Source organism: Pistacia vera, unplaced genomic scaffold, assembly GCF_008641045.1.
Source record: "Pistacia vera cultivar Batoury unplaced genomic scaffold, PisVer_v2 Contig109, whole genome shotgun sequence".
NCBI classification, from domain to species: domain Eukaryota; kingdom Viridiplantae; phylum Streptophyta; class Magnoliopsida; order Sapindales; family Anacardiaceae; genus Pistacia; species Pistacia vera.
Genome location: NW_022195126.1, coordinates 1119679 through 1142872, shown reverse-complemented (window position 1 = coordinate 1142872; position 23194 = coordinate 1119679). Strand labels below are relative to the sequence as shown.

The window sequence follows — 23194 nt, the reverse complement described above, 5'->3', positions numbered from 1 at the left end:
GAGGAGTTATTATTATTATTAAAGGAAAATAAAAAAAGAAGGCAATATGACATACGCAACTTTTTGTCAAACTGAGTATGCTCCTTAATCCGTTTCCGACAAATTAAGAAACAGAATCGAAACAAAGAAAACATAGAAAACGTTTTCAAAATTCTCACCCCACTTTCAAAAATTTCCCCTCTCTATACCTCTCAGTTTGGATCCTCCCAAGTTTTCTTCATTCAATACACGATCTGGGTTTTTATCAACTGGGGTACGTCCTATTGAATCTTTGGTTTTTATGTTAAATCACATCGTTGATTCCGTTTTCAACACCTTGATTCATTAATTAATTGATTCCAAATGAATAATGGAGAGGGAACTCGTGAGAACGCCTCCGAAGTCGCCTCTCCGGACGTGTTTGATTCGTTCCCGCCGAAATCGGACGGTGGTGATGTGTCACCTGCGTCATTGTCACACTACTCCTCGTGCGGGGAATCCGAGTTCGAGCGATATTGTAGCGCGAACTCGGTTATGGGCACACCCAGTGTGCGTAGCTTGTATGGTACTTCATTGAACGATGGTTTAGATTCTGAGTTTGGTTCTTTAAATAGTCTTGGATTCGGGGAGGATGTTAATTTTGAGAATTTTATTTTGGGTGGTGATAGAAAGGTTTCTACTTTAGGTGATCATAAAATTGAGTTTCGCAAACAAAGAAATGATGATAAGGATGAAAAAATAGGGAGTGGTTTTAGTGGGTTGCGATTGTATGATGATAGTTATGAGGGAAGAAATGTTGACGAGGATATGGCATTGAATAGTTGTGGAACCGTGAGTGGAGATAATTTTGCATTGGAAGGTACTGTTGAGAATGTATTGATTGGAGGGAGTTGTAGTAATGTTCGGGTTGGTGAGAGGAGCATGAATGGTGTGAGAGATGCTTCGGATGTTGAAGGGGGTCCTTCGCTTTGTGTGGATAGTGAAGTTAAGGGCAGTTGCCAAGATGGGTTGCATTTGCAATTCTGTTCAGAGTTTGATAGAAGGGAGATGGAGCTGGAGGAAGATGGGACTTCTTCAAGATATGAGCACTCAGAAGGTGAGGATTCGATGTATAACTATGGTAGTGATGAGGAGCATAAAAATATTTCATATTATCCGAGGAAAATGGAATATGTAAAGGAAGCAAAATGCGAGAAGGAAAATCCATTACTTATCAATTCCCGTGTGGCATTTGGTTCGGAAGATTGGGATGATTTTGAACTAGAAGTCGGAGGAAGTACTATGTCTTCACCTATGTTAGATAAATTTCAGGAGAAGAGAGAAGTGAATTTTGAAAGTGATAGGAATCTTTTAGATTCTGTGACCTCAATTGCTATTCCAAGTGACAGTCAGAAAGAGCAAATAAATGATACGAAAGATGTACCTGGAGTCAGTGGAAAAATTCAAGGTGCGGATGATTCTGAAGAAAACATTAATCACACTGTTATGAACCCTGCTTGGTCTTCCTGTCATATTAATCAGGAGTCTTTGGAAAAAGACAAAGACATTCCTGCAGCCAGATATCAAGTTCAAGGTGCTGATGTTTTGGCACAAAATTCCAAAAGCTCTTTCTCAGCCCCCATTAATTTGCCAAGGTTTTCTGGGCTCGATGAAGTTGTAAGTTCTGTTGTCAGAAATCAAGTCCAAAGGACAGAAAATACTAAAAGTTCTTCCCCTACCTCAATTTGTTTGCCAAGATTTTCTGGGGTAGATCATGATGTAGGAGGTATTTCTATTGCCAGTAATGAAGTCCAAGATGCTGATGATGTGACCATGTACCATAATAATGGCTCTGTTAGTAATGCTTTTGTGAGGGAGCAGGACCCAGTGGTTGAGAAGGCTCCCTTGAAGATGGGGTTGGACACTATTGATTCCAGAATGGAAATTATTAATCAATATTTGAGTAACAAGGAACGCAGTACCAATGACAGTGGAAGTTTAGAGAGCGAAGAATTTGGGCATTTAAAAGCACAGTTTCTCCCTCTTGCTGAAATTCCCATAGATCAACTTTGTGCTCCTTCAATTGGATCTGCTAAAATGTCACATTCAGAACCCTTTGAAGACTGTGAACCAACACTATCCCCACCAACATTTGGAAATATCTTGAATCCATCAAAGAATGCTCCAGCCTCGGCAGATCTTTCTGATGACCATCCGGCCTTGACCAAGGTCAGTACTTACTACTTAACATTGAGTAATCATTTTCTTGTTTATTCATTTTTCATCTTTTTTCAGTTTTTCGTGTCCTAATGTTAGTGATTGTACCTTTTTTATTTCATTAATTTATAAGAGTAAGCCCTACTTATTTGTGCATATTATTATAGGTTTCCTATATAGTTGATTAACCACCATATTTGGTGAAGCATCGTGTTAGCTCTTCATTTGGCATGTATTTGTTTCTGTCTCTTCTAAGTTGCTTGTTTTCTTATCTCTATACCATAATATATTGCAGAAAGAGAATCTTGAGTTACATGATTTTTATGACGACGTTGTTCATGATATGGAAGAAATTTTGCTTGACTACAATGAGTCCCCTGGGGCTAGGTTCTCTCAGGGTAACCAGATCTTTAAATCTCAAGTTTCTCTACCTCTGAGAGATGGCAGCTCCACAGCTTCTCCTTCTGGTACAGATGATGCTTACCCACTGACTTCACTCCCACTGAGAATTGATGGGGTTGAAGTGGTTGGTGCCAAGCAGAAGAAAGGTGATGTTTCACTCAGTGAAAGATTGGTTGGAGTGAAGGAATACACTGTTTATAAAATAAGAGTGTGGAGTGGAAAGGATCAGTGGGAGGTTGAACGCAGATATCGTGATTTCTTTACTCTCTATCGTCGCTTGAAATCATTTTATGCTGACCACGGCTGGATTCTCCCTTCTCCCTGGTCATCTGTAGAAAAAGAATCTCGCAAGATATTTGGAAATGCATCTCCTGATGTTGTTGCTGAGAGAAGTGTTCTCATTCAGGAGTGTTTACAATCTGTCATCCGTTCCTGTTCTTTTTCCAGCCCTCCTGGTGCGTTGATTTGGTTCTTGTCTCCACAGGACTCATTACCTAGTTCCCCTGTTTCAAACACACCGGTTTCTCGGTCCACATCTTTTACTAGAGGGGCAGATGCACAAAACACTTCTCCTTTAGGGAAGACCATATCTCTTATTGTTGAAATTCGACCACAAAAATCCATGAAACAGATGCTAGAAGCACAACATTATACTTGTGCTGGATGCCACAAACATTTTGATGATGGAATGACTCTAATACAAGACTTTGTTCAGACTTTTGGGTGGGGCAAACCTCGACTTTGTGAATACACTGGTCAGTTGTTCTGTTCTTCCTGCCATAATGGTGACACGGCAGTCTTGCCAGCAAGAGTATTGCATCATTGGGACTTTACACGATATCCAATTTCTCAATTGGCTAAATCATATTTGGACTCTGTATATGATCAGGTAATTGTGAACCAGCTTTTATTGTGTTTACATTGTCAACATCACATGGTAGATTTGAGTGTGTAGAAGAATTGATGTTATACAAGAGGTGACATAACTAAGATATTATGTTTACTTCTATCACTTGACTGTCAGGCCACCCCTGAAAGCCCCAACTCAAATCTTGACGATAGTTGAGATTTACTGATCACAAGAATGGAAAATGAAAGAAAAAAATGTATCGAAAGTGCCTGATGGCCATGCCTACACTAATTTAATAGACTGAAAATCAGGATCAATTGACGAGTAAAAGTCTAAATACCCTGTTCTTCATTGGTCATATTTGTTGGATTATTGTCTCTTTTTAACATCTCTAATAAAACCAAAAAAGTAAAAAATGAAAATAAGAAACAAAAGAAAGACGGAAAAAGGGAATTGAAAGGATCTTTTAGCTGGGGTCTCCTAAATTAACTTTTGAATCCTATCTTATGCTGAAGGAAATGTGAGATAACTGCATGTAACTAGATGGTCAAAACTATATTTTTTTATCTTGGATATATTTTAGATTCTTTTGTATAATTCTTTTTTCGATCCTGGACTACTCATCAAGCAGCTCTGTATGTATTGAGATGAAACATTCCCGTGTTTGAATTTCGCCATTTCATGTATTACAGATTCAAGTTAAGCTTTCAAGGTTAACGTAATTCTTAATTAAGACTGTTGATGATATATATCTTTATATTCTTGCAGCCCATGCTTTGCGTGAGTGCAGTTAATCCTTTCCTGTACTCAAAGGTGCCAGCCCTACAGCATGTAATGGGTGTAAGGAAAAAAATAGGAGCTATGCTTCCATTTGTTCGCTGCCCGTTTCGTAGGTCCATCAACAAAGGACTTGGATCTCGAAGATATCTTCTTGAAAGCAATGACTTTTTTGCGCTCAGAGATCTCATTGACCTTTCCAAAGGACCATTTGCAGGTTAACTAATCAATAGCTTCTTTTTTATTTGTTAGTGTGAAGATATTTCTTAAGATTTATGGGCTCTGTTAGGATCCCACATTGAAAGGGAAAAGGGTGGACATGTGGGTTATAAAGGCTTGGGCACCCTCCTTGGCAAGCCGGTTTTCCAAGGAGAGTTCTACCCAAGCTCATGAAAGACCCATGGCCCAGCCCAAATTGTTGAGTTATTGGAGTGAGTTTCTATCAATTGGTATCAGAGTATGATCTTGCGCACGTGTGACAAGCTAACCTTGGGCTCGGGCTGCTACCCCAAGGAAAGGGGATCCGGGCTGGGGCTGCTATCCTAAGGAAAGGGGATCCGCGAAGTCACCCAAGGGGTAAAGAGGCCGATGTGGAGCCCACGCAGCAAGGCCCAGTGGGCCCCCCAAAGGGTCGAGAAGGAGAGTTGCTGATAGGCTTCTAGGCGAAGTAAGACCCATAGGGAGGGCAATAAAGGTCAATGAGGGCGGGGTAGAGGTTGAGGGTGGGCGCTCTCTGGAAAGAAGACCAACGAGGGCATTGGGCCTCGAAGCGTGAGGGAATGTTAGGATCCCACATTGAAAGGGAAAAGGGTGGGCATGTGGGATATAAAGGCTTGGGCACCCTCCATTGGCAAGCCGGTTTTCCAAGGAGAGTTCTACCCAAGCCCATAAAAGACCCATGGCCCAGTCCAAATTTTTGAGTTATTGGAGTGGGTTTCTATCACGCTCATACTATATTTCATTACTACGCTTTTTCTCGGAATCCCCATCACTGTATATTTTGCCTGTATTTAGGTTTGTTACTACTCTTTAAGTTTAGGTCTGCTGCGTTAAGTTAAATGGCCTTTTGAAATAAGTATTGGTATTAGTAATTTGTTGAATTTTCCAAAGAGCTGCTTGGCCCCTATAGAGAAGAGGGTAGCCGTGTAGTATAATCTGCACCATGCTTCTGTTAGAGCAGCATATATATGTTGAATCTGTAGTTGACTGAACTGAAAATGTAACTCTTGTGGCAGCACTACCTGTGATGGTGGAAAATGTTTCAAGGAAAATCCTGGAGCATATTACAGAGCAATGCCTTATATGTTGTGATGTTGGAGTCCCCTGCAGTGCTCGACAAGCTTGTAATGACCCATCTTCTCTCATTTTCACTTTTCAGGTTAGTACCCGTACAATGGCCATAGTTGCCACTAACAAGGATAATTGATCGACCAGTAAAGAAAATTACTCCTTCCCCCTCCTTGTGTGTCAACAGAATTCATGGTGTCTGTATAAGCACACCAACTCATGCTCAGGGCTCTGGCCCAAGCACTATGCATTCACATTCACACGTCATCTCTTTTAAGTTCATTGGCTAGGCCTTGTGAAATTCAAATTTGAATCAGTTGGCATAAGCACCACAGATTTATATCTATAATTGAGGTTCCCACTTTGTATTTTTGTTTGCACGGAATGTGTTGATCTTTTTTCTGCATATTTGGTGTGAGAGTTAAAATATTGTAATATTGTAGTTTATTACTCTTATCATTTCATTTTTTATGAGCTGACAGTGTAAAATAATCAACAGGAAGGTGACATTGAAAAGTGCAAATCTTGCGAAGCAGTATTCCATAAGCCTTGCTTCAGAAAGCTGACACACTGCCCTTGTGGTGCAAGCCTTGGGATGGCTGAGGCTGCAAGTTCCGCGAAAAGGGTAAGCGACAATGCGAGTGGTGAGAATAACGGAGCATTGATCACACTAGGGAAGAGAGCAGGTTCTGGACTATCTGTAGGACTCCTCTCTGGACTATTCTCAAAGGCAAAGCCAGAAAAAAAGGAGCATAAAGACAGTGACAATGTTATTCTAATGGGTTCTTTTCCAAGCACTACTCTGTAATAATCTGTAATTGTAATGTATCATATATATTCTAGCTTGAACTGAAAATTTAATATCATTCGTTGCACCATTTGAGGTAAATACCGTAATAATTGAAGGTGGCCTACATTGTTGAGGCTTGCAACCAAATTTGGAAGGTGAGATTTTTTGCCTTTTTGGGTTTTTTTTTTTTTGTAAAACTGTATCGTATATACAAATCAGAGTGTTAATTGTTTCCTGTAATCTCCCTTATGTGATGTCTTACTTTCAATTCTTTATACTAATGCATAAAGCTGTTTTCTTGTCCCATATTCTGAATTTCTATAAGCACATGAACATACATGCAGGACTAGAACTCGGAATACTTGCAGGTTACCGATTATTGAAATTGCAGAGAAATAAAGGTATAATCTTTTTCCTACATTAGAATGCATTGAAATATCATTCAAAAACTTGCAAGAGTTAAATAAAAGTAAAAGAACGCATTGGGTGATCATAATTTAAAAGCACAAGAATATCATATCCTGTTTTGTTCCCTTGAACCATCGCTGGTAAAGTTAAAAGGTGTCATATTATTATTCTTTTGCCATTTTTGACTAGTTCTTTTTTGACAGGCTATGCTTCCCTGGGGTTACATTTTTACAAACAGATGGCCCGTCACAGTCACTTTTTCCGTTTGGATATGCCTTTACAATTCAATCATTGCTCAATAACACTCTCATTTCAAATCTAGACCAGGCTACTTAAATTACAAATTATGCAGAAATGGGAACCTTTTTATTATATTTTTGCATTTCTTGCTTGTGAAAAGGTGGAGTTAAAAAACAAAAAAAAAAACATTTTGACTAATGAGCGGGTCAAGAATTTGTATAAACTTGTTTGTAAACTTATAATGTGGCTACAATTATGTCTCATATCCATAAATGGATGTATAATAAAATTAAGAATGTTAATTTCTTGTTTCAGGATTCCTGTATTTTCCAAAACTTACTATACAGAATGAAGAAATCAATAAATCTCTCATGTACTGTGGAGGCTGTTGCTGTCCTGTCTCTTCCACTGAAAAAATTTCTCATTTTCTTCAAGGACTTGAATTCATGAAGTTTCAGGCCAAGTTTACATTGCACACAGATAAGAATTTTTGAACCATCTTGACAGCAGATAGTGTTTCACCTTTATTGTTAAAGCGAAAGCGCCATAGCATGGGATATGCATTACTGCTACTGAAAAGTACCTTCAAATTCCAATTGAATTGAGAGTAAAATTATCAGTATTAACTGAAACTACTAATTCCAGTGGGTGATGATTTAAGAATGCATACCATAGAGGAGCATATGAAGATGACAAGTCCAGAAATGGGTATGGCCACCTGTTTCACCAGTGGAAAAATCCCATTATAAAACAAAAAAAAAAAAAAAAAAATGGAATGAAGATTACTTTCCTTTTCAGAAAGACAAAAGAGAGTTGGATTTACCAGAGTTTAACACAAGCATGAACAATCCATTGGACTATAACGTAAGTCACTGTCCATAAGTAGAAGTATGCAACACGAAATATAGGAAAGCGCTGAAAGGGGAAAAAGATAAACAAGTCAATGTTAATCTTGTCAGAAATTGGAAGCGATCAGCCATTGAAACTGATTAAGGAAACTTACCAAGCAATTCAAAGAAGCATCACCAAGCAGGAAAACAGCATTTATTGTGTGCATATTTATAATCAACTGCCCAGAAAAAACAAAAAAATCAAAAACATTATTTAGATAAGAAAGAAAAGAATGTGCAGAACTTGAATTGAAGCAGCAATGTATAATACTTACAATGTTCAGACCATAATTGTTGATTTCAAGAAATGGAACGATTATGAACCAAAAGACACAATCTGTAAGCAAAACCGCCCCTGCACTCATCTGTTTACAGAAGAAACAAAAAATCAAATGAATGACCTTCTGTATAAGAATCAACAAACCAAAATTCTCCATTTTTCTTTCAACATTAAAACCAGAGAGAATACAACTGCATTGCCATTGAAGGATTCAGCTAAACCCTGTAGGTTCCCTCCACAGTTTGGATTATTCTGTATTTATTTAATATAAAATTTGAAACACCGGAATTCAGATGCTGATTATTGACAATTTACCTGGAAAATTATTTGAAAGGCATAGCCCCAGAAGCCAGCCCGTTGGCGAACATGAGCTTCTTCATCGGTGTTGGTGACTTTTGCCTCATTGTTAGAATTTTCACCTTGCGCAGAAGCCACATAAGTTCCATTCTCGGCATCCATCTCCAAATTACCAACCTTTTCACCACAAAGTCTTTTTTGATATTGATAACATCCATATATGGAGAGCAATGATCCAAGCTACAATAATGCAATACAATGAAATGGTAAGCAAATAACAAATGAAAAAGAAAGTGAATCAATTTGAGAGAAAGTTTCTTTCGAATTATAAGAGATACATACCCCAAAATAGACTGTGATTAACGTACAAGTCCACCTTTCCAGAACCAAGAAACATCAAATTTAATTAACTTGAATCCGAATCACAGAAACAATAAAATACATAAAGATAAAATGGAAAACGAAATGAAAGTTGTGAAGAAATTTGAAATACCATATGGGAAAAAGACAAAAATCAAATAGAACTTACTGAGTATAATAGTAAAAAATGCTGCCTCCATCTACAAAAGCGGTGACTACTAGCAACAGCATAAGAACAAAGAAAGCAATAACTCTAAAAGACAGGAGCCAAGCGGGATGGACTCCTTTTAAGCATGGCCGCCAAGTTTCATCATCAAACAAAGCTCCTGGTGCTTCTTTCTCTGTTTCTCGGCTGCTGCCGCGATTCGACTCGCGAAAACCTTCATTTTTCCATATGAGAAAAGATGCAAAAGTCATCGGTATGATGACCCAAATGGCACAAAGTAATACCCTCCAATTAAACCAGTAAGCTGTTGTGGTTGTATCGACATCCATGTCTGGATGCCATGAAACTTTTGTGGATCCTGTCATGTCACTCATGATGTTACTTTACTAATATGAACTGGGATTCTGGAGGAATTAATATCAACAGTTTTTCGCTTGGGTGAAGAGAAACTATAGAAACCAAAATTCGAGACAGTCAGCTAATAACCATCTTTAAAATGATTGAACAATGCATAAAGTCATTGCAAGAAGTACTTTAACAAAATTATGATCATGAGCCTCTTTATATGATTCCCAGAGAAAAAAAGTAAAAATCTTTGTGTAACGGAGGAACATAAAACAATGGAAGAAATTAAGAACAGAAGTTCAAGGGAGCTCCAGGAGAAGAATTGTGAATATAGTAAGTGAAATCTTAGGAAAACCTGAAGAAAAAGCAAGAGAGAATAAATTCAGAAATATTAATTAGTTTGAAGAAATGATCTGTAGGACACGCATTACTGTGAAAAGTGAACAACTCTGTGAGAATAAAGTAAAAGAATAAGTTTGCAAAAAAGTAAAAGGTGAAATGCTTAACAGTGTTTGATTTACAAATAGATGAAATGAAATCCCCAAGTGTCTACACCAAGTAATAAGTACTGGTCCTGAAATTAAACAACTCTTTGTTTACATTGACATGGCAACAACTACAAGTTCTAAAATATTAAACAAAACAAAATTGAATTTGAACCCATTAATCTAGGAGGGTAGCAGAGATTCCAAACTTTAGGAATGTTTTTTCAAAAGATTTAAGTAATGGAAGATTTGCTCCAGAAAAGAAGAAGAAGAAGCTAAATTCTAAACCAAGCAAAGGTCGATACTTGCAAGGGAAAGCAAGAAAATAGATAGGAGATGCTTTACTTGATTGCTTAATTTAGAGAGAAAATGAGAGGAGGGAAGGGAAGAGGGACAAACACGTAAAAGGATTTTGTGCTTCGAGCACAAGCTTCTTGTGTTTCTTTTAAAATATTTTTGTTTGTTTTGTCTTGTAAAATGGACCAGACTTGTGTTGAGTCTCAATCATGTTAATTGTTATGCCCATGCAAATATAAAATTACAAAAAACATGCGAGAGTGTTGGCTACCTTTTCTTGGATTTCCAGTCTTTTTATTTATTTATTTATTTAGTCTTTTCAAGTTTCTGATAAAATTACAATATCAGAGACAGTAAGAGGGCCAGAAACTGTGTTTTGGAATCCTTTTGATGCTTTTGGAGTACAAGCATGGTATTGATGGGTTCTTTTCTGAATATTTTGACATTAAAAAAAAGCCAACGAAATTATATGGTGGACTCAAATACCATCATTTCTAATGAACCCACTTTTTGACTAATGGTTTGTACCATTCTGATTGGCCATCATTTATCAATCAGGAACTCTACTCATGGGGATTCATGATTTTGATATTGAGGACAGTCAGGAACTGGGACCCAATTTGACCCCTGGTCCAGGACTTAACCGCTGCGGAGTAAAGGGTAAAGCTTTCATGACCCACCTGAGAATCCTCCTGGGGTTTAGAGTTTGCATTTCAACATGATTCATGAAGATTAAAACTCATCGTTTTGCATGATTATTATGTGATTCTTTTAATTATCCATAAACCATATCATATCATAAATATTACGGGCAAAAGGTTGAACAAATATGTCACCAGCCTTCATGGCTTTTTCCTTTCACCATAAGAGTTAAAACATAAAAGAAAAGAAAAGAAAAGAAAAGGGGTTAAAGTGATAAGTCGGTAGCAAAAAGAAATCAATCCCCTTCTAATACTCAACCCATTTAGTTATTGTAATTAATGCAGTTTTAATACAAATATGAGAAAGGAGATTGATGGGGATTTGAAAATGGTTGTTTGATAATGAATTGATGACTTAGACAAACTTGGTTTCCAAGAAACAGCAAAAAAAAAAAAAAATTAAGAACACGCCACAAATTACTTGGTGAGTGGGCAACTTCTGCCTCTGCACCAGGACCCAGCAGTTGTACAAACATGAGTCTTGGTTGGGGCTAATGGAATCTGGGTCCATTTGACATCTGGGAAATATCAATTATTTCTTAATATTTTGTCCCATCAAATGCATTCACTTAATTTAAATTGTTTCTTTTTCAATCATACTCGGCTCCAATACAAAAATCCCATTTCATAAGACCATTAAGGTAATTTTATAATGTTTTTTCTTCTTGAATACCCACCAAACTAAATCCCAATTAGTCGGACCATTTAATGTATATCTTAGTTCATTCTTAAATACCCACCTAACTAATACACATTAATATGAAGAGAAAAGAACTAATTAATTTAATGCCTCCAAAATGATTAACAAAACAGAGATAAAAGCAATGGGGGTGAAGAAGACAAACCTAACAAATCCATAAGAATCCTGTTGTTCATCATGAAATTAACCCAAATGAGAAAATGTGTGAAACTTGTTACAGCAAAACCACCAATTCAATCTTCTCTATCAGCTGCATGCATATATATCCAAACTTCCAAATTTGAAACAACACGACTGTAATACGAGTATCAAATCAAGGGGATGGTTAGGTTTTTATAGGGAGAGTTTACATATAGTTGGTTAAACATTACAAAAGCATGAATCAGCTGCCCAGGTGAAACCAACACTCAACTACAACTTTACTATAAACACCGTTTGACAAGTATCATTAATCATAATACTAATTAATTCATACTCTATGGCCTATAACCAATCACACAGTTTTGCAAACTTGAACTACATATAAAATAACTACTTCAAAGTACAAAAACTATTTGTGTGAGTAGAAAACCTAGCTTAAAACCTCATTTGCAGAACACAAAATATTAATTCTGCATGACAAAGATAGATAGAAAGAGGGAGTACCTTTCATGTTCACTGAGTATTGGTGAGCTAACTTCCTGAACTTTCAATGATAATTTAAGGAGACAGGTTATAGATTTGAAAATGTGCACAGATGGGCCAAATGGGTTGAATTTTTTTTCCAAGTTTTATGCAGTAAATTGTGTAAAGCAATTTGTAAGCACCACTTTTTAAGAAACAGACCTTTGAACCGAAACACCAACAAACAAAACTCTCTTTGTTTGATTGCTGAGAATATTTATCAAATTATCCCATCTGCATATCATGCAGATTTATGCGAATAGTGAAGCAGATATATATTTAACCATTCAAAAATCGACATCAACATTAAACAAAAGAAGTGTTTAGCGGAGAAGCTTCAAGCAATTTCTTGTTTATTCAAACAACTCTACTGATTTTAAGGATGCGATAACCAGCTGGAAACGAAAACTATTTCACTAGGAAAATGAAAATTGAGATTTTAATCATTTCTCTGGTGCAAAAGTATTCACAAAGGGGATGACCATATAGGCCAATGCTGCAAAACTTCTTGGTACATGTAGTGCTACCAAATAATGGAAATAATTTTTTTATGTACCATACTACCATACAGCTCAGACTCTCTTGATAAAATTCTCATATAATATACATATTCATTATTTATTTCTTCCATAAGTTCACTACATAGGATGTTGACAATTTACATCCATCTAGGGAAACAATTGATGAGATTATCGACCAATAATATAATTACACTTACACTGCTTTACAATTCTGGTTGAAGTAAGCTTTTCTGAAAATAATATATTTATGCTAGGGATGTGGCACCTCTGCCATTCTATAGGGATGACTAGCACCAATATCAAAAACAATCACCGTCACCCAGTGTGGAGAGAGAAAATGGAGCAATAGCCACATTGAAAGTCGATGACCCTACTCTATCGATGTGTTTCATCTCAAAATCACCTTCCTGTATTGAAAACAAGCAAAAGATATTCTAACTTTCTTGAGTATAGATAAATGATAAGATGTTGAAACAATTTGAGGAATGATGATAACAGAGTTAATCAATTGTAAGACATTAAAATGCATGCATAAAACTAGGTTTTAATTTAAGGACCCATCTCGCGTGGCCACATTTGTTTCTAACCAAGCTTGCATTCAGAATTTATGACATCTCTTTTTAAGAAGTCAAGGGAAAACCACAAACTGGACAACATGGGACATGGCCATAGTGTAGGACCCAACTTATTTAGGATGAGGCAATATGGTGACTTCTAGGTATCAATATGTAAAATAAAAGTCTAAATCCTAGAACGATAACAATAAATGCAGTTTGTAATAATTAGACAACCAAAAGTCTAAAGGGATTAGCAACCAAGCATATCCATACCTGAGACAGTCTTCAAACATAAGAAGTTTTCATCTAATTCTGTGCACCAGTTAATTACTGATGGCATACCATCATGCACATGTTATCACATAGCACAAGCATCATTCGAGTAAACGGAAATTTTTTCTTTTCCTAATTACATTAATGGGAAAAATACTTAAGTTCAATAAGTACAGATGGAGGAATGAAATCATCCCAGCTTACCATTCTACCACTGGAAGTGCTTAATGGACAGGCAGATGAGTATTCAAAACCTGTCTTTGGAAGTATAACCGGCTGTTCGCCTATGACTCCTATTCCCCTGTAAAAAAGGTAAGAGATACAGAGATTCATATTGGAAAAAGAGCCAAAAACAAGAGGAAAATCCCAAGACTGCAGATACCATTAGAATAATTACTCACCAGACATTTTCAGTTTTCCCATTGGCATCAGTGATAATCCAATGCCTTTTAAGAAGCTGAACAGGACGATCTGAGTTATTGGTAATCCTCACTCTATATGCAAAAAAGTACTGCCCTTTTGAAGGTTGACTTCGACCTTCAATGTACACACTCCTGACTTGAACCCTGATACCCTAGAATCCATCATTGGTTTTGTAAATTAAACTTCATTCAGTTTGTATAAGTTCCTCTTTTATTTTACTTTCGTTTCTCTTTTATATTAACAAATTTGAATGAAAAGCAGAGAGAGTTAAAGTAACACAGAATTGAAAAACAAGTCGCAACATGTTCTTCAGGTTGGGCCCAATCAGGTTAAACATTCCACCTAATATGGGGTCGAAAAATAAAATGCAAGCCTGGCCATTTAGAGAAGTAAAACACACTCACACCACTCATTCCTGTCACTTTTCCCAGAAGCTGAGTCATAAGAAATACATATTTAAGACTTCTCATTAGATATTAAGAAACGTCAGTAGTAGGAGACAACAATATTTGGCCCAAACTGGTCTATCGTGGGTGTCAAAAAATGCTACATGAACTGTTGCATAGACTGCAAACAACACTCCAGCAGATTGTTACACATGCACAGGCAATCAAACCCAAAAAAAATTGGACCTAAGCATTTGATAGAAACAACAAAAGCCTGTCATAAGCCAGCTAAAACAAAATCTGAAGGCACCAAACAACATTTGCAATGAGAATTGTTGCCATACCAAGGTTGTTGCATCACTCGAACATTTAAGGAGAGAGTGTGGTGCAATTTCCTTTAGTTCATCGCGACACCTAGCAGCATCCTGGTAAAGAACAATGCAAAAGAAAGAGATCATAAGGTGGGTAATAAAATACAACACCTCAGCATGTATATAAAACCCACTTTGAAACATATTCCTGCAAACAATCTCTAACTCAAAGGTTGTAACAAAAAATTGATATTTAGACCACAACATAAGAATTAATACAGGTCATCTTTCATGGTTTGAAACAAATTTCCAATATAGCTTACAGCAACCACCTAACAGAATGCTAACAATTGAAAATGGAAGATTATTGATCAAAACAATCATTAATAATGCAGTTAAAGCTAGAGGGCTTCTTTGAAGATTGATCCACATGCATATAAGTTCACAAATCAAATTAAAATATTTGCTGTTTTGAGTTCCAAAAGCCATTCTTTGTATTGAAGTTGAATTTGTCCCACATAGCAAAGTTGGTGGGTTGTTATAGTGTATATATGTGATTGAGCTCCCTTCTCCTTTGAGCTAACTTTTGGGAGGAGTTCTACCCAAGCCTACTTTATCATGCTATCAGAGCCACGTTTGTTTGAGGCGATGATGGGTTTGGACTCACCTTACATGTCAAGCATGAGGGAGGGTATTGAAGTTGAGTTTGTTCCACATCGCCAAATTGGTGGACTGTTATGGTGTGTATATGTGTTTGGGCTCTCTCCTACCTTGAGCTAGCTTTTGAGAGTGAATTCTAACTAAGCCCACTTTATCACTTTGGTTCAATTATATAATGAGTTGGCTAAAGGAAATCTTGGAATAACTTGTGGTGCTGTGTTTATGAGTTGTAATGGAGATTTCAGGGGGAGATTTTTTTCTCCCTTTTGAGCATCACTCTGATTTTTATTCAAAGTTGGCTATCAATCATCTAGGTTATTGAATTTGCGCATGACCAAGGCTGGTTTTAGCTTCGGACTAAATGTTACGCCTTGGCAGCCTTAATGCGCTTTAAAAGCCCTTCATACAATCCCCATAACAGCTGAGGAACCATTGAATTGTCTCTCCATGCTAAAAGCATACGAGTTTTCAGTGTCTCATATCTGCAGGGAGGTTGACACTGCTGCAGACAAGCTATCTAACCTGGGGTTGCTTTGTTCTTCTTTACTGTGGCAGGAATTTCCCCTAGCTGGGGTTTGCACAGAGCTACAGGCGGATCTCCATAGTTACAAATTTTCTTGACAGTTGGTCTTGATTCAAGATTTCTCTCAGTTGTTTTATCACATTTTGTACTATTATTTTTCTTCCAGTAAACTCACCTTATTACCAACTTCATAATCAAGGTTCTGCTCCAAAAATGAGGTGAAACTTCATCTTCTTTTATCAATAATGGGAGGCTAACTGTCACAAACAATTTTGAGTCTTACAACTGAACAAGGGGAGCACCACCAAATTGTAGCATTCAATGATGGGAACTAGACCCATTAGTTTAAGCAAGAAGGGAGAGGGGAGGGAGAATTAAATTTGTTAACCTACAATAACATTAATATATCAGAGACCTATATGTGTTAAACCACAAATATTACTCCACATATGATGATCCATTGCTTTATCAAGGTCCAGAAAGCCCATAGACTTTTTCCCCATAACTTGAAGATGATTACTCAAAATCAAACAGTATCAAGAAATTCTTCCATCTTGAAATGAAGAGAAAACCTTTTGACTAGCCACACAGGCAACAATAAGAAAATGTTTGTGCAGCCCATTGCATTCATTTTGCTAAAAATTTGGTAAACTTATATGCATACATAGATACGTGTATATATTAATATAGTTATCAAAGCATAAAGACACAGATAGTTATATTGGGCAGTCACAATTGGTTACCTCAAACCTTTCCTCCACAACTGCCTCTTTCATTAACCTCCGAAGTCGAAGAACAGGCTCCTCTTCCTCAAATGATTTCAATGAATCACGAATTCTCGCAGCTTCTTCATAATCCTGAAATAAATAAAATAAAATAAAATAATTGTAAGGAACTTAACCCTCAAATTCACGAATCTCATAATGTGCAATCTATAAACCCTCATTTGTTTAGCAATAAGAACAAAAGATTAAAAAGAAACACTTAACATTACACTTTTTTGTTACATTTTGTTTCTGTCCACAAATAGTTGTTTCTCATTCTATTCCCTATATTTCTCAGCAACAAAACAATGTCATACAAAAAACAAAACTCCACTCAAATTCAAAATTGCGTAATATATTGATAACAAATCTACAAATTACAAAACCACCTCGCATTCATTTCGAAAATAACACTAAATAATCCCAGAAAAAAGAACAATACACAGCTACTAGGAAAAACAAAAACACTATCATTCATTCTATGACTTGTTATATTAACATAAATACCAAATTAAATTCCAAACCTCGGATTTGGCAGCAACCTCCATTTGGTGCTTCAAGAGAGCATAAGTTTGGCTCCGAGAAAAAAGAGAACTCGGACTTGACCCACCTGAATCCGAACTCGAACTCAGCTTTTCCCCTCCACCACCAGCACCAGCACCAACACAAGCCACAACCCCAAATGTTCTCGTAACATCTTTACAAACCCAGCCAACTCTTCTCCTCCCATACTCTAAATCCACCCAACTGTAACTCTCTCTACCCTGCAACACACACCTCCACGTTGACGTTGCTGCAACTTTAAGACTTATTGCATTCATTTTCTATCACAGAATTAAAAAAAAAAAAAAAAAACAGAAAGAAAAAAGCTTCCTCTCTTAGGTCCAATGGCGAGTTGGCGACTTCTTTAATTTGTTCTTTAATTTGAAGCAGCATATGAACGAATGAGAATTGTTGCATATTTTTTTAAGGGATATGTTTTATGTATGGCCATGGTCATTATCTGCTTGTTTGTGACGGAATTAACCTTGGGAATTGTGCGAGGAAAGGCGAAGATGTGAGGGTAATTTTGAGAGAAATGGTAATATGGTGATTTTTGTTGGTTATGGTTACGGGCTTAGGGCCATGGACCAAAACATGACACGTGGGAATATGTGGTTGGTGCTGATGTTTTTAAGGCCTTTATTAAAACATGTATGGTCTGTCACTGTCTTATTTAATGTACTCAAGCTTGTGTGTAAAATCAAGTTGGACAACGGGCCTAGCCCAATGTGTAAGCCCATGAATGTAGTGGTATTGCACCTTCTTTTCACAATACATAGTACAATAAAACTTCTCCATATTAATATTATATATAAGAATAAACTCTCTAAATAATTATAAAATAATTTAGTCTTAATTTGAGATAGTTATAAATAAGAATAAACTCTACATTGTAATAAGTTATAATTTTTCTAATTCTCGTCTTAAAGAAAGTTACCTACGCATAGTAATAATTATTTGTATATTACAAAAAAAAATATATGTTATATTACATTAAAGGTTTAAGATGAAATAAAATATTTATCTAAAGTTGTTTGGGACAATGATTTATATTTTAGAGTTGTTACCACATCTTTTACCTTGCCAGTATGTAATAACTTGCTAGCATAGACACCTTCTTGTTGAAGCTAAAATATTTTTAGCTTCTTAAGCATGTTTAGAGCTTCATGGTACAAAACTTTTTGTATTTCCTACTATCATCCTTAGAATTATTTCTTTTATCTTTTTGTCTAATTGTAACAATGATTTCTTCTTCGGTTAAAGCATACACGATTCATTGCTCATTTGGATGATCGAGAAAGACGTTAATATCCATTCAATTAGTGTAGTGAAATTGTCGAATCTGATCACTCAATTTTGTAATGACTCTTCTATTTTCTTGTCGAATCTAATCACTCAATTTTACAATAANATATATATATATATTAAATAAAAAATAATAATATTTTTGATATATTGTTAGTAGTGATCAATGGATATGTATGAATGTTTAATTTTTATTTGGATATGTATTGTTTATATTTACAATTTAATTTAGGAAAACATAAAAAAAAAAGTTTTATAAAAAAAGGGGAAAACCGGTTAACCACTTTTTTAAAGCGATTAACCGGTTTTTCGGCTAACCAAAAAAAATGGTTTTCCTTCCAAACCGGTTCGGGAATTTTTCCAAACTGAAAAACTGATTCGGTTCAAAAAAGCGGTTAACCGCTTTTGAACACCCCTAAATACCATATGTTGCTCCTCCTCCAACACCACCACTTGCACCTGCACTTCCTCTTACACATCCACCAACTCCAACCCGCCAACATGACCTGAATCCCACCTATTCCTCCACCCCCGCCTCCAATTACTCCTCTACCACCTATGCCTCCACTAGCTTCGCCTCCTACACCTCCACCCCCACCCCCACCAGTGCCAAAGCCACCCCGCCTCTACCAGTGCCAAAGCCACCCCCATGTCCAGATCTTCACCTAATTCACCCCTAACTCTTTCACCTCCACCCCTATCACCATCACCTCCTCCTCCAACACCACCATCAACACCACTGCCCACACCTCCTCCAGCACCAAAGCCTACTTCGTGGCCAGAACCACCACCACCACAGCCAATACCACCTCCAACCCCGCCACCAACTCCAAAGTCTCCACTTTTACTAGAACCACCTTCAACGCCTCCTCCTCCACCTCCAACTCGAAATTACCAGTTTTTTTGCAGTAGCCAAACCCTATCCCAATCCCCCTTTCACAAACAAAAATCTTGATCACCAAATATTCAACAATTCATCTCAATTTTTTTTCCACAACCAAATCTCTAACAACTTACCAAATCAAAGATTTAACCATGTTCAAACTCTCCAAAATGTCAAAACATAACTTAAAACTCATAGGATCCATTATCCCAAAAGTGAAAAAAAATAAATCATAAGAAAATGTTTTAAAAAATTGATGGTTGCCCAAATCGGGCGACCACGATCTGGCCGTCGCTTGGCCATATCATGCTGGCATGATTTAGGCAAGTCGCAACCAGCTAAGACTGACATGATCTGGGCAAGAGGCGGCCATATCGGACTGCCAATGTTTGGGCTAATAGGGTCTTGGAGAAGGGAATGAGGAGAAAANGTGAAAACTCAAGTTGGACAACGGGCCTAGCCCAATGTGTAAGCCCATGAATGTAGTGGTATTGCACCTTCTTTTCACAATACATAGTACAATAAAACTTCTCCATATTAATATTATATATAAGAATAAACTCTCTAAATAATTATAAAATAATTTAGTCTTAATTTGAGATAGTTATAAATAAGAATAAACTCTACATTGTAATAAGTTATAATTTTTCTAATTCTCGTCTTAAAGAAAGTTACCTACGCATAGTAATAATTATTTGTATATTACAAAAAAAAATATATGTTATATTACATTAAAGGTTTAAGATGAAATAAAATATTTATCTAAAGTTGTTTGGGACAATGATTTATATTTTAGAGTTGTTACCACATCTTTTACCTTGCCAGTATGTAATAACTTGCTAGCATAGACACCTTCTTGTTGAAGCTAAAATATTTTTAGCTTCTTAAGCATGTTTAGAGCTTCATGGTACAAAACTTTTTGTATTTCCTACTATCATCCTTAGAATTATTTCTTTTATCTTTTTGTCTAATTGTAACAATGATTTCTTCTTCGGTTAAAGCATACACGATTCATTGCTCATTTGGATGATCGAGAAAGACGTTAATATCCATTCAATTAGTGTAGTGAAATTGTCGAATCTGATCACTCAATTTTGTAATGACTCTTCTATTTTCTTGTCGAATCTAATCACTCAATTTTACAATAACTCTTTTATTTTCCTTGTCCACTTCATTTGTAACTTGCAATTTATCGAAATCATGGGTCCTAATTTTGCAATGCTTAAAACCATTGACAATTGTCTGTGGCTTTACATCAATTGACTATGCATTAACTGCATTTATAGTTCCATTAATGACACTTATCTTTGCTGGTTCCAAGACACGGTCTTCTATCCATTTCAAAAATATGCAATTGAAGCGCTGAATTGAAATCATAATACTATACTACTAAAACATGAATTAAAAAATAAAAAATCAAAACTATAATTTTTGTAACTACATTTCCATTAAGTTATAACCTCTTTATAGTAATAAAATTAATTAGTCCCATCGTTATGATTATAAAGAGGTTTTACTGTATTTGGTGTTAATATAGGGCGCCAAGACGTCCTAATTCAAGTTTTAAGTTATAATATTTACTTGGATGATAACTTTAAGTACTCGATCTATCAATCGGCAATATGTTCTTGTATTCGAGTTAAGGTAAATCTGGTAAGTGCTTCTTTTTTTCCCCTGCAAAACAAGTTATGGTCAGATAAACTACTCTCTGGGTTCAATGGTGATATAATGGTGAGTTGTGAGTGTCATAACGTGAGTCTGAAACAAGGAGTAATGGAACGCACATGGGGATGTGAGGTTATGCCCATAGAACAACACAATGGTCACAACCCTATGTACCAATTACATTCTGTATCACATTTAAAACTCATTGTTCCTTTTCTCCCACTTTCTATGTTTCTTCCTTTCTTTTATTATTTTGATTGATGAGAGATTGACAATTTTCCACCCAAGGTTTGGCCAAACGACACTTTTCCACCTGAAAAGTTTCAAAATGACATGTTTTCCACCCGTCGTTAAGAGCTTTTCGTTAATTTTAAATGAAGAATGATAGAATGGTAAATTACTCTAATGCCTTTCCCAATTCCACCTCCACCACCAAGTCCATGCCCTCCCCCAATACCATATGTTGCTCTTCCTCCAGCACCACCACTTACACCTACACTTCCTTTTACACCTCCACCGGCTCCAAACCCGCCAACATGACCTGAACCCCCACCTATTCCTCCACCCCTGCCTCCAATTACTCCTCCGCCACCTATGCGTCCATTAGCTTCGCCTCCTACACCCCCACCCCCACCAACGCCAAAGCCACCCCCATGTCTAGATCCTCCACCTAATCCACCCCTAGCTCTTTCACCTCCACCCTCATCACCATCACCACCTCCTCGAACACCACCATCAACACCACCACCCACACCTCCTCCAGTACCAAAGCCTGCTTCATGGCCAGAACCACCACCACAGCCAATACCACCTCCAATGCTGCTACCAACTCCAAAGCCTCCACCTTTACTAGAACCACCTTTAACGCCTCCTCCTCCACCTCAAACTCGAAATTACCAGTTTTTTTGCAGTAGCCAAACCCTATCCCAATCCCCCATTCACAAACGAAAATCTTGATCACCAAATATTCAACAACTCATCTCAATTTTTTTTCCACAGCCAAATCTTTAACAACTTACCAAATCAAAGATTTAACCATGTTCAAACTCTAAAAAATGTCAAAACACAACTTAAAACTCATAGGATCTATTATCCCAAAATTGAAAAAATAAATCATAAGAAAATGAATTAAAAAATTGATGTTTGCCCAAATTGAGCAACCACGATCTGGCTGTTGCTTGGCCACATCATGCTAGCATGATTTAGGCAAGTCGCGGCCAACTAAGACCGACATGATCTGGGCAAGAGGCGGCCAGATCGGACCGCCAATGTTTGGGCTAATAGGGTCTTGGAGAAGGGAATGAGGAGAAAAAGAGAAGGAGAAGATAAAAGAAGGTGAAAGAATAGAGGTGGCGAAGGAGAAAGAAGAAAATAGAAGAAGAAATTGTATTTTTGTCTATATACTGCTTATACCATGTTAGTTTACGGATTTTACTTACGGATCTTAACAATGGTTAGGAAAGTGTCGTTTGGCCAAATTTGGGTGGGAAATTTTCATTCTCCCTTGATTGATTGATTGGTTAGTCTTCCCCACCTCACCCCTTCACATGCAACTCTTCTTCATCTATAACACTTTTCATTTCCCAAGAAGCATCATATAAATTTAAAGTAAAGATTGATTGGTTTTCTAGTAATATAAATCATGTTGGTTGCATACTTGCAGTTTCGGTGATCTAATACCAAACAACAAACATTTCCAACTCATACTTTTCGATCTAAATTTGTTTGTTGGTTTAAATAACCTTTATTGAATTTTGAACAATTTATTGTTTACATTTGGGATCAAGATTTTAACTATACCATGGAATGAACTTCAATGCCAGGATTTATCATAAAATTTGATTAATTATTATTTAGAGTAAATGACTTTTTTCCCACTCAAAAAATGGTTTAATGACACTTTTTCACCCAAAGATTTTTAAAATACTACTCTACTATCAAAATTTATGTTCTGTTTCTGATTGTAGTATCGTTACGACCTCACATCGCCACTATTCTTTTCACTAATTATTACTCACCAAAACCCCTCAAAGCGAGCGATTAAGGTTTATACAACTGCCTCTCACAAGTCAAATTCTGATCAATACCGACCACCAAAATCTAACCTTCTACCACCAAAAGCTCATCGGTCTCTCTTTTTCAAAAGGCCTAATGGCCTAGAATGAGTTTGTTCTTTATTTGCTGTCAGAATATAAATTTAGATAATAAAGTAGTATTTTAAAAATCTATTAATGAAAAAGTATCATTAAATCATTATTTGGGTAAAA

The 23194-nt window shown here is 36.6% G+C and overlaps 4 protein-coding genes across 4 annotated transcripts; 1 reads left to right on the top strand and 3 right to left on the bottom strand.

Moving 5' to 3' along the window:
- Positions 1–86: 86 nt before the first annotated feature.
- LOC116135513 lies at positions 87–6521 on the top strand. Its single transcript, XM_031421226.1, has 5 exons — positions 87–2187; positions 2471–3466; positions 4196–4421; positions 5440–5582; positions 5991–6521. Exons 1-5 carry the CDS (start codon positions 343–345, stop codon positions 6297–6299), a joined length of 3519 nt encoding a protein of 1172 aa, XP_031277086.1. The 5' UTR covers positions 87–342; the 3' UTR covers positions 6300–6521.
- Positions 6522–7371: 850 nt separating this feature from the next.
- On the bottom strand, positions 7372–11727 carry LOC116135507. The gene is made up of 9 exons (XM_031421220.1): positions 11596–11727; positions 8926–9280; positions 8739–8772; positions 8415–8636; positions 8095–8184; positions 7933–7998; positions 7753–7844; positions 7600–7647; positions 7372–7512 (listed from the first exon to the last, which is right to left on the bottom strand). The coding sequence occupies exons 1-9, from the start codon at positions 11627–11629 to the stop codon at positions 7395–7397; spliced, it is 1059 nt and encodes a 352-aa protein (XP_031277080.1). The 5' UTR covers positions 11630–11727; the 3' UTR covers positions 7372–7394.
- Positions 11728–12676: 949 nt separating this feature from the next.
- Positions 12677–17440, bottom strand: LOC116135883. The gene is made up of 6 exons (XM_031421592.1): positions 17056–17440; positions 16511–16624; positions 14618–14698; positions 13866–14038; positions 13669–13765; positions 12677–13041 (listed from the first exon to the last, which is right to left on the bottom strand). Exons 1-6 carry the CDS (start codon positions 17350–17352, stop codon positions 12934–12936), a joined length of 870 nt encoding a protein of 289 aa, XP_031277452.1. The 5' UTR covers positions 17353–17440; the 3' UTR covers positions 12677–12933.
- Positions 17441–18946: 1506 nt separating this feature from the next.
- Positions 18947–21966, bottom strand: LOC116136739 (glycine-rich cell wall structural protein 1-like). Its single transcript, XM_031422402.1, has 3 exons — positions 21947–21966; positions 21337–21749; positions 18947–19263 (listed from the first exon to the last, which is right to left on the bottom strand). Exons 1-3 carry the CDS (start codon positions 21964–21966, stop codon positions 18947–18949), a joined length of 750 nt encoding a protein of 249 aa, XP_031278262.1.
- Positions 21967–23194: the final 1228 nt, after the last annotated feature.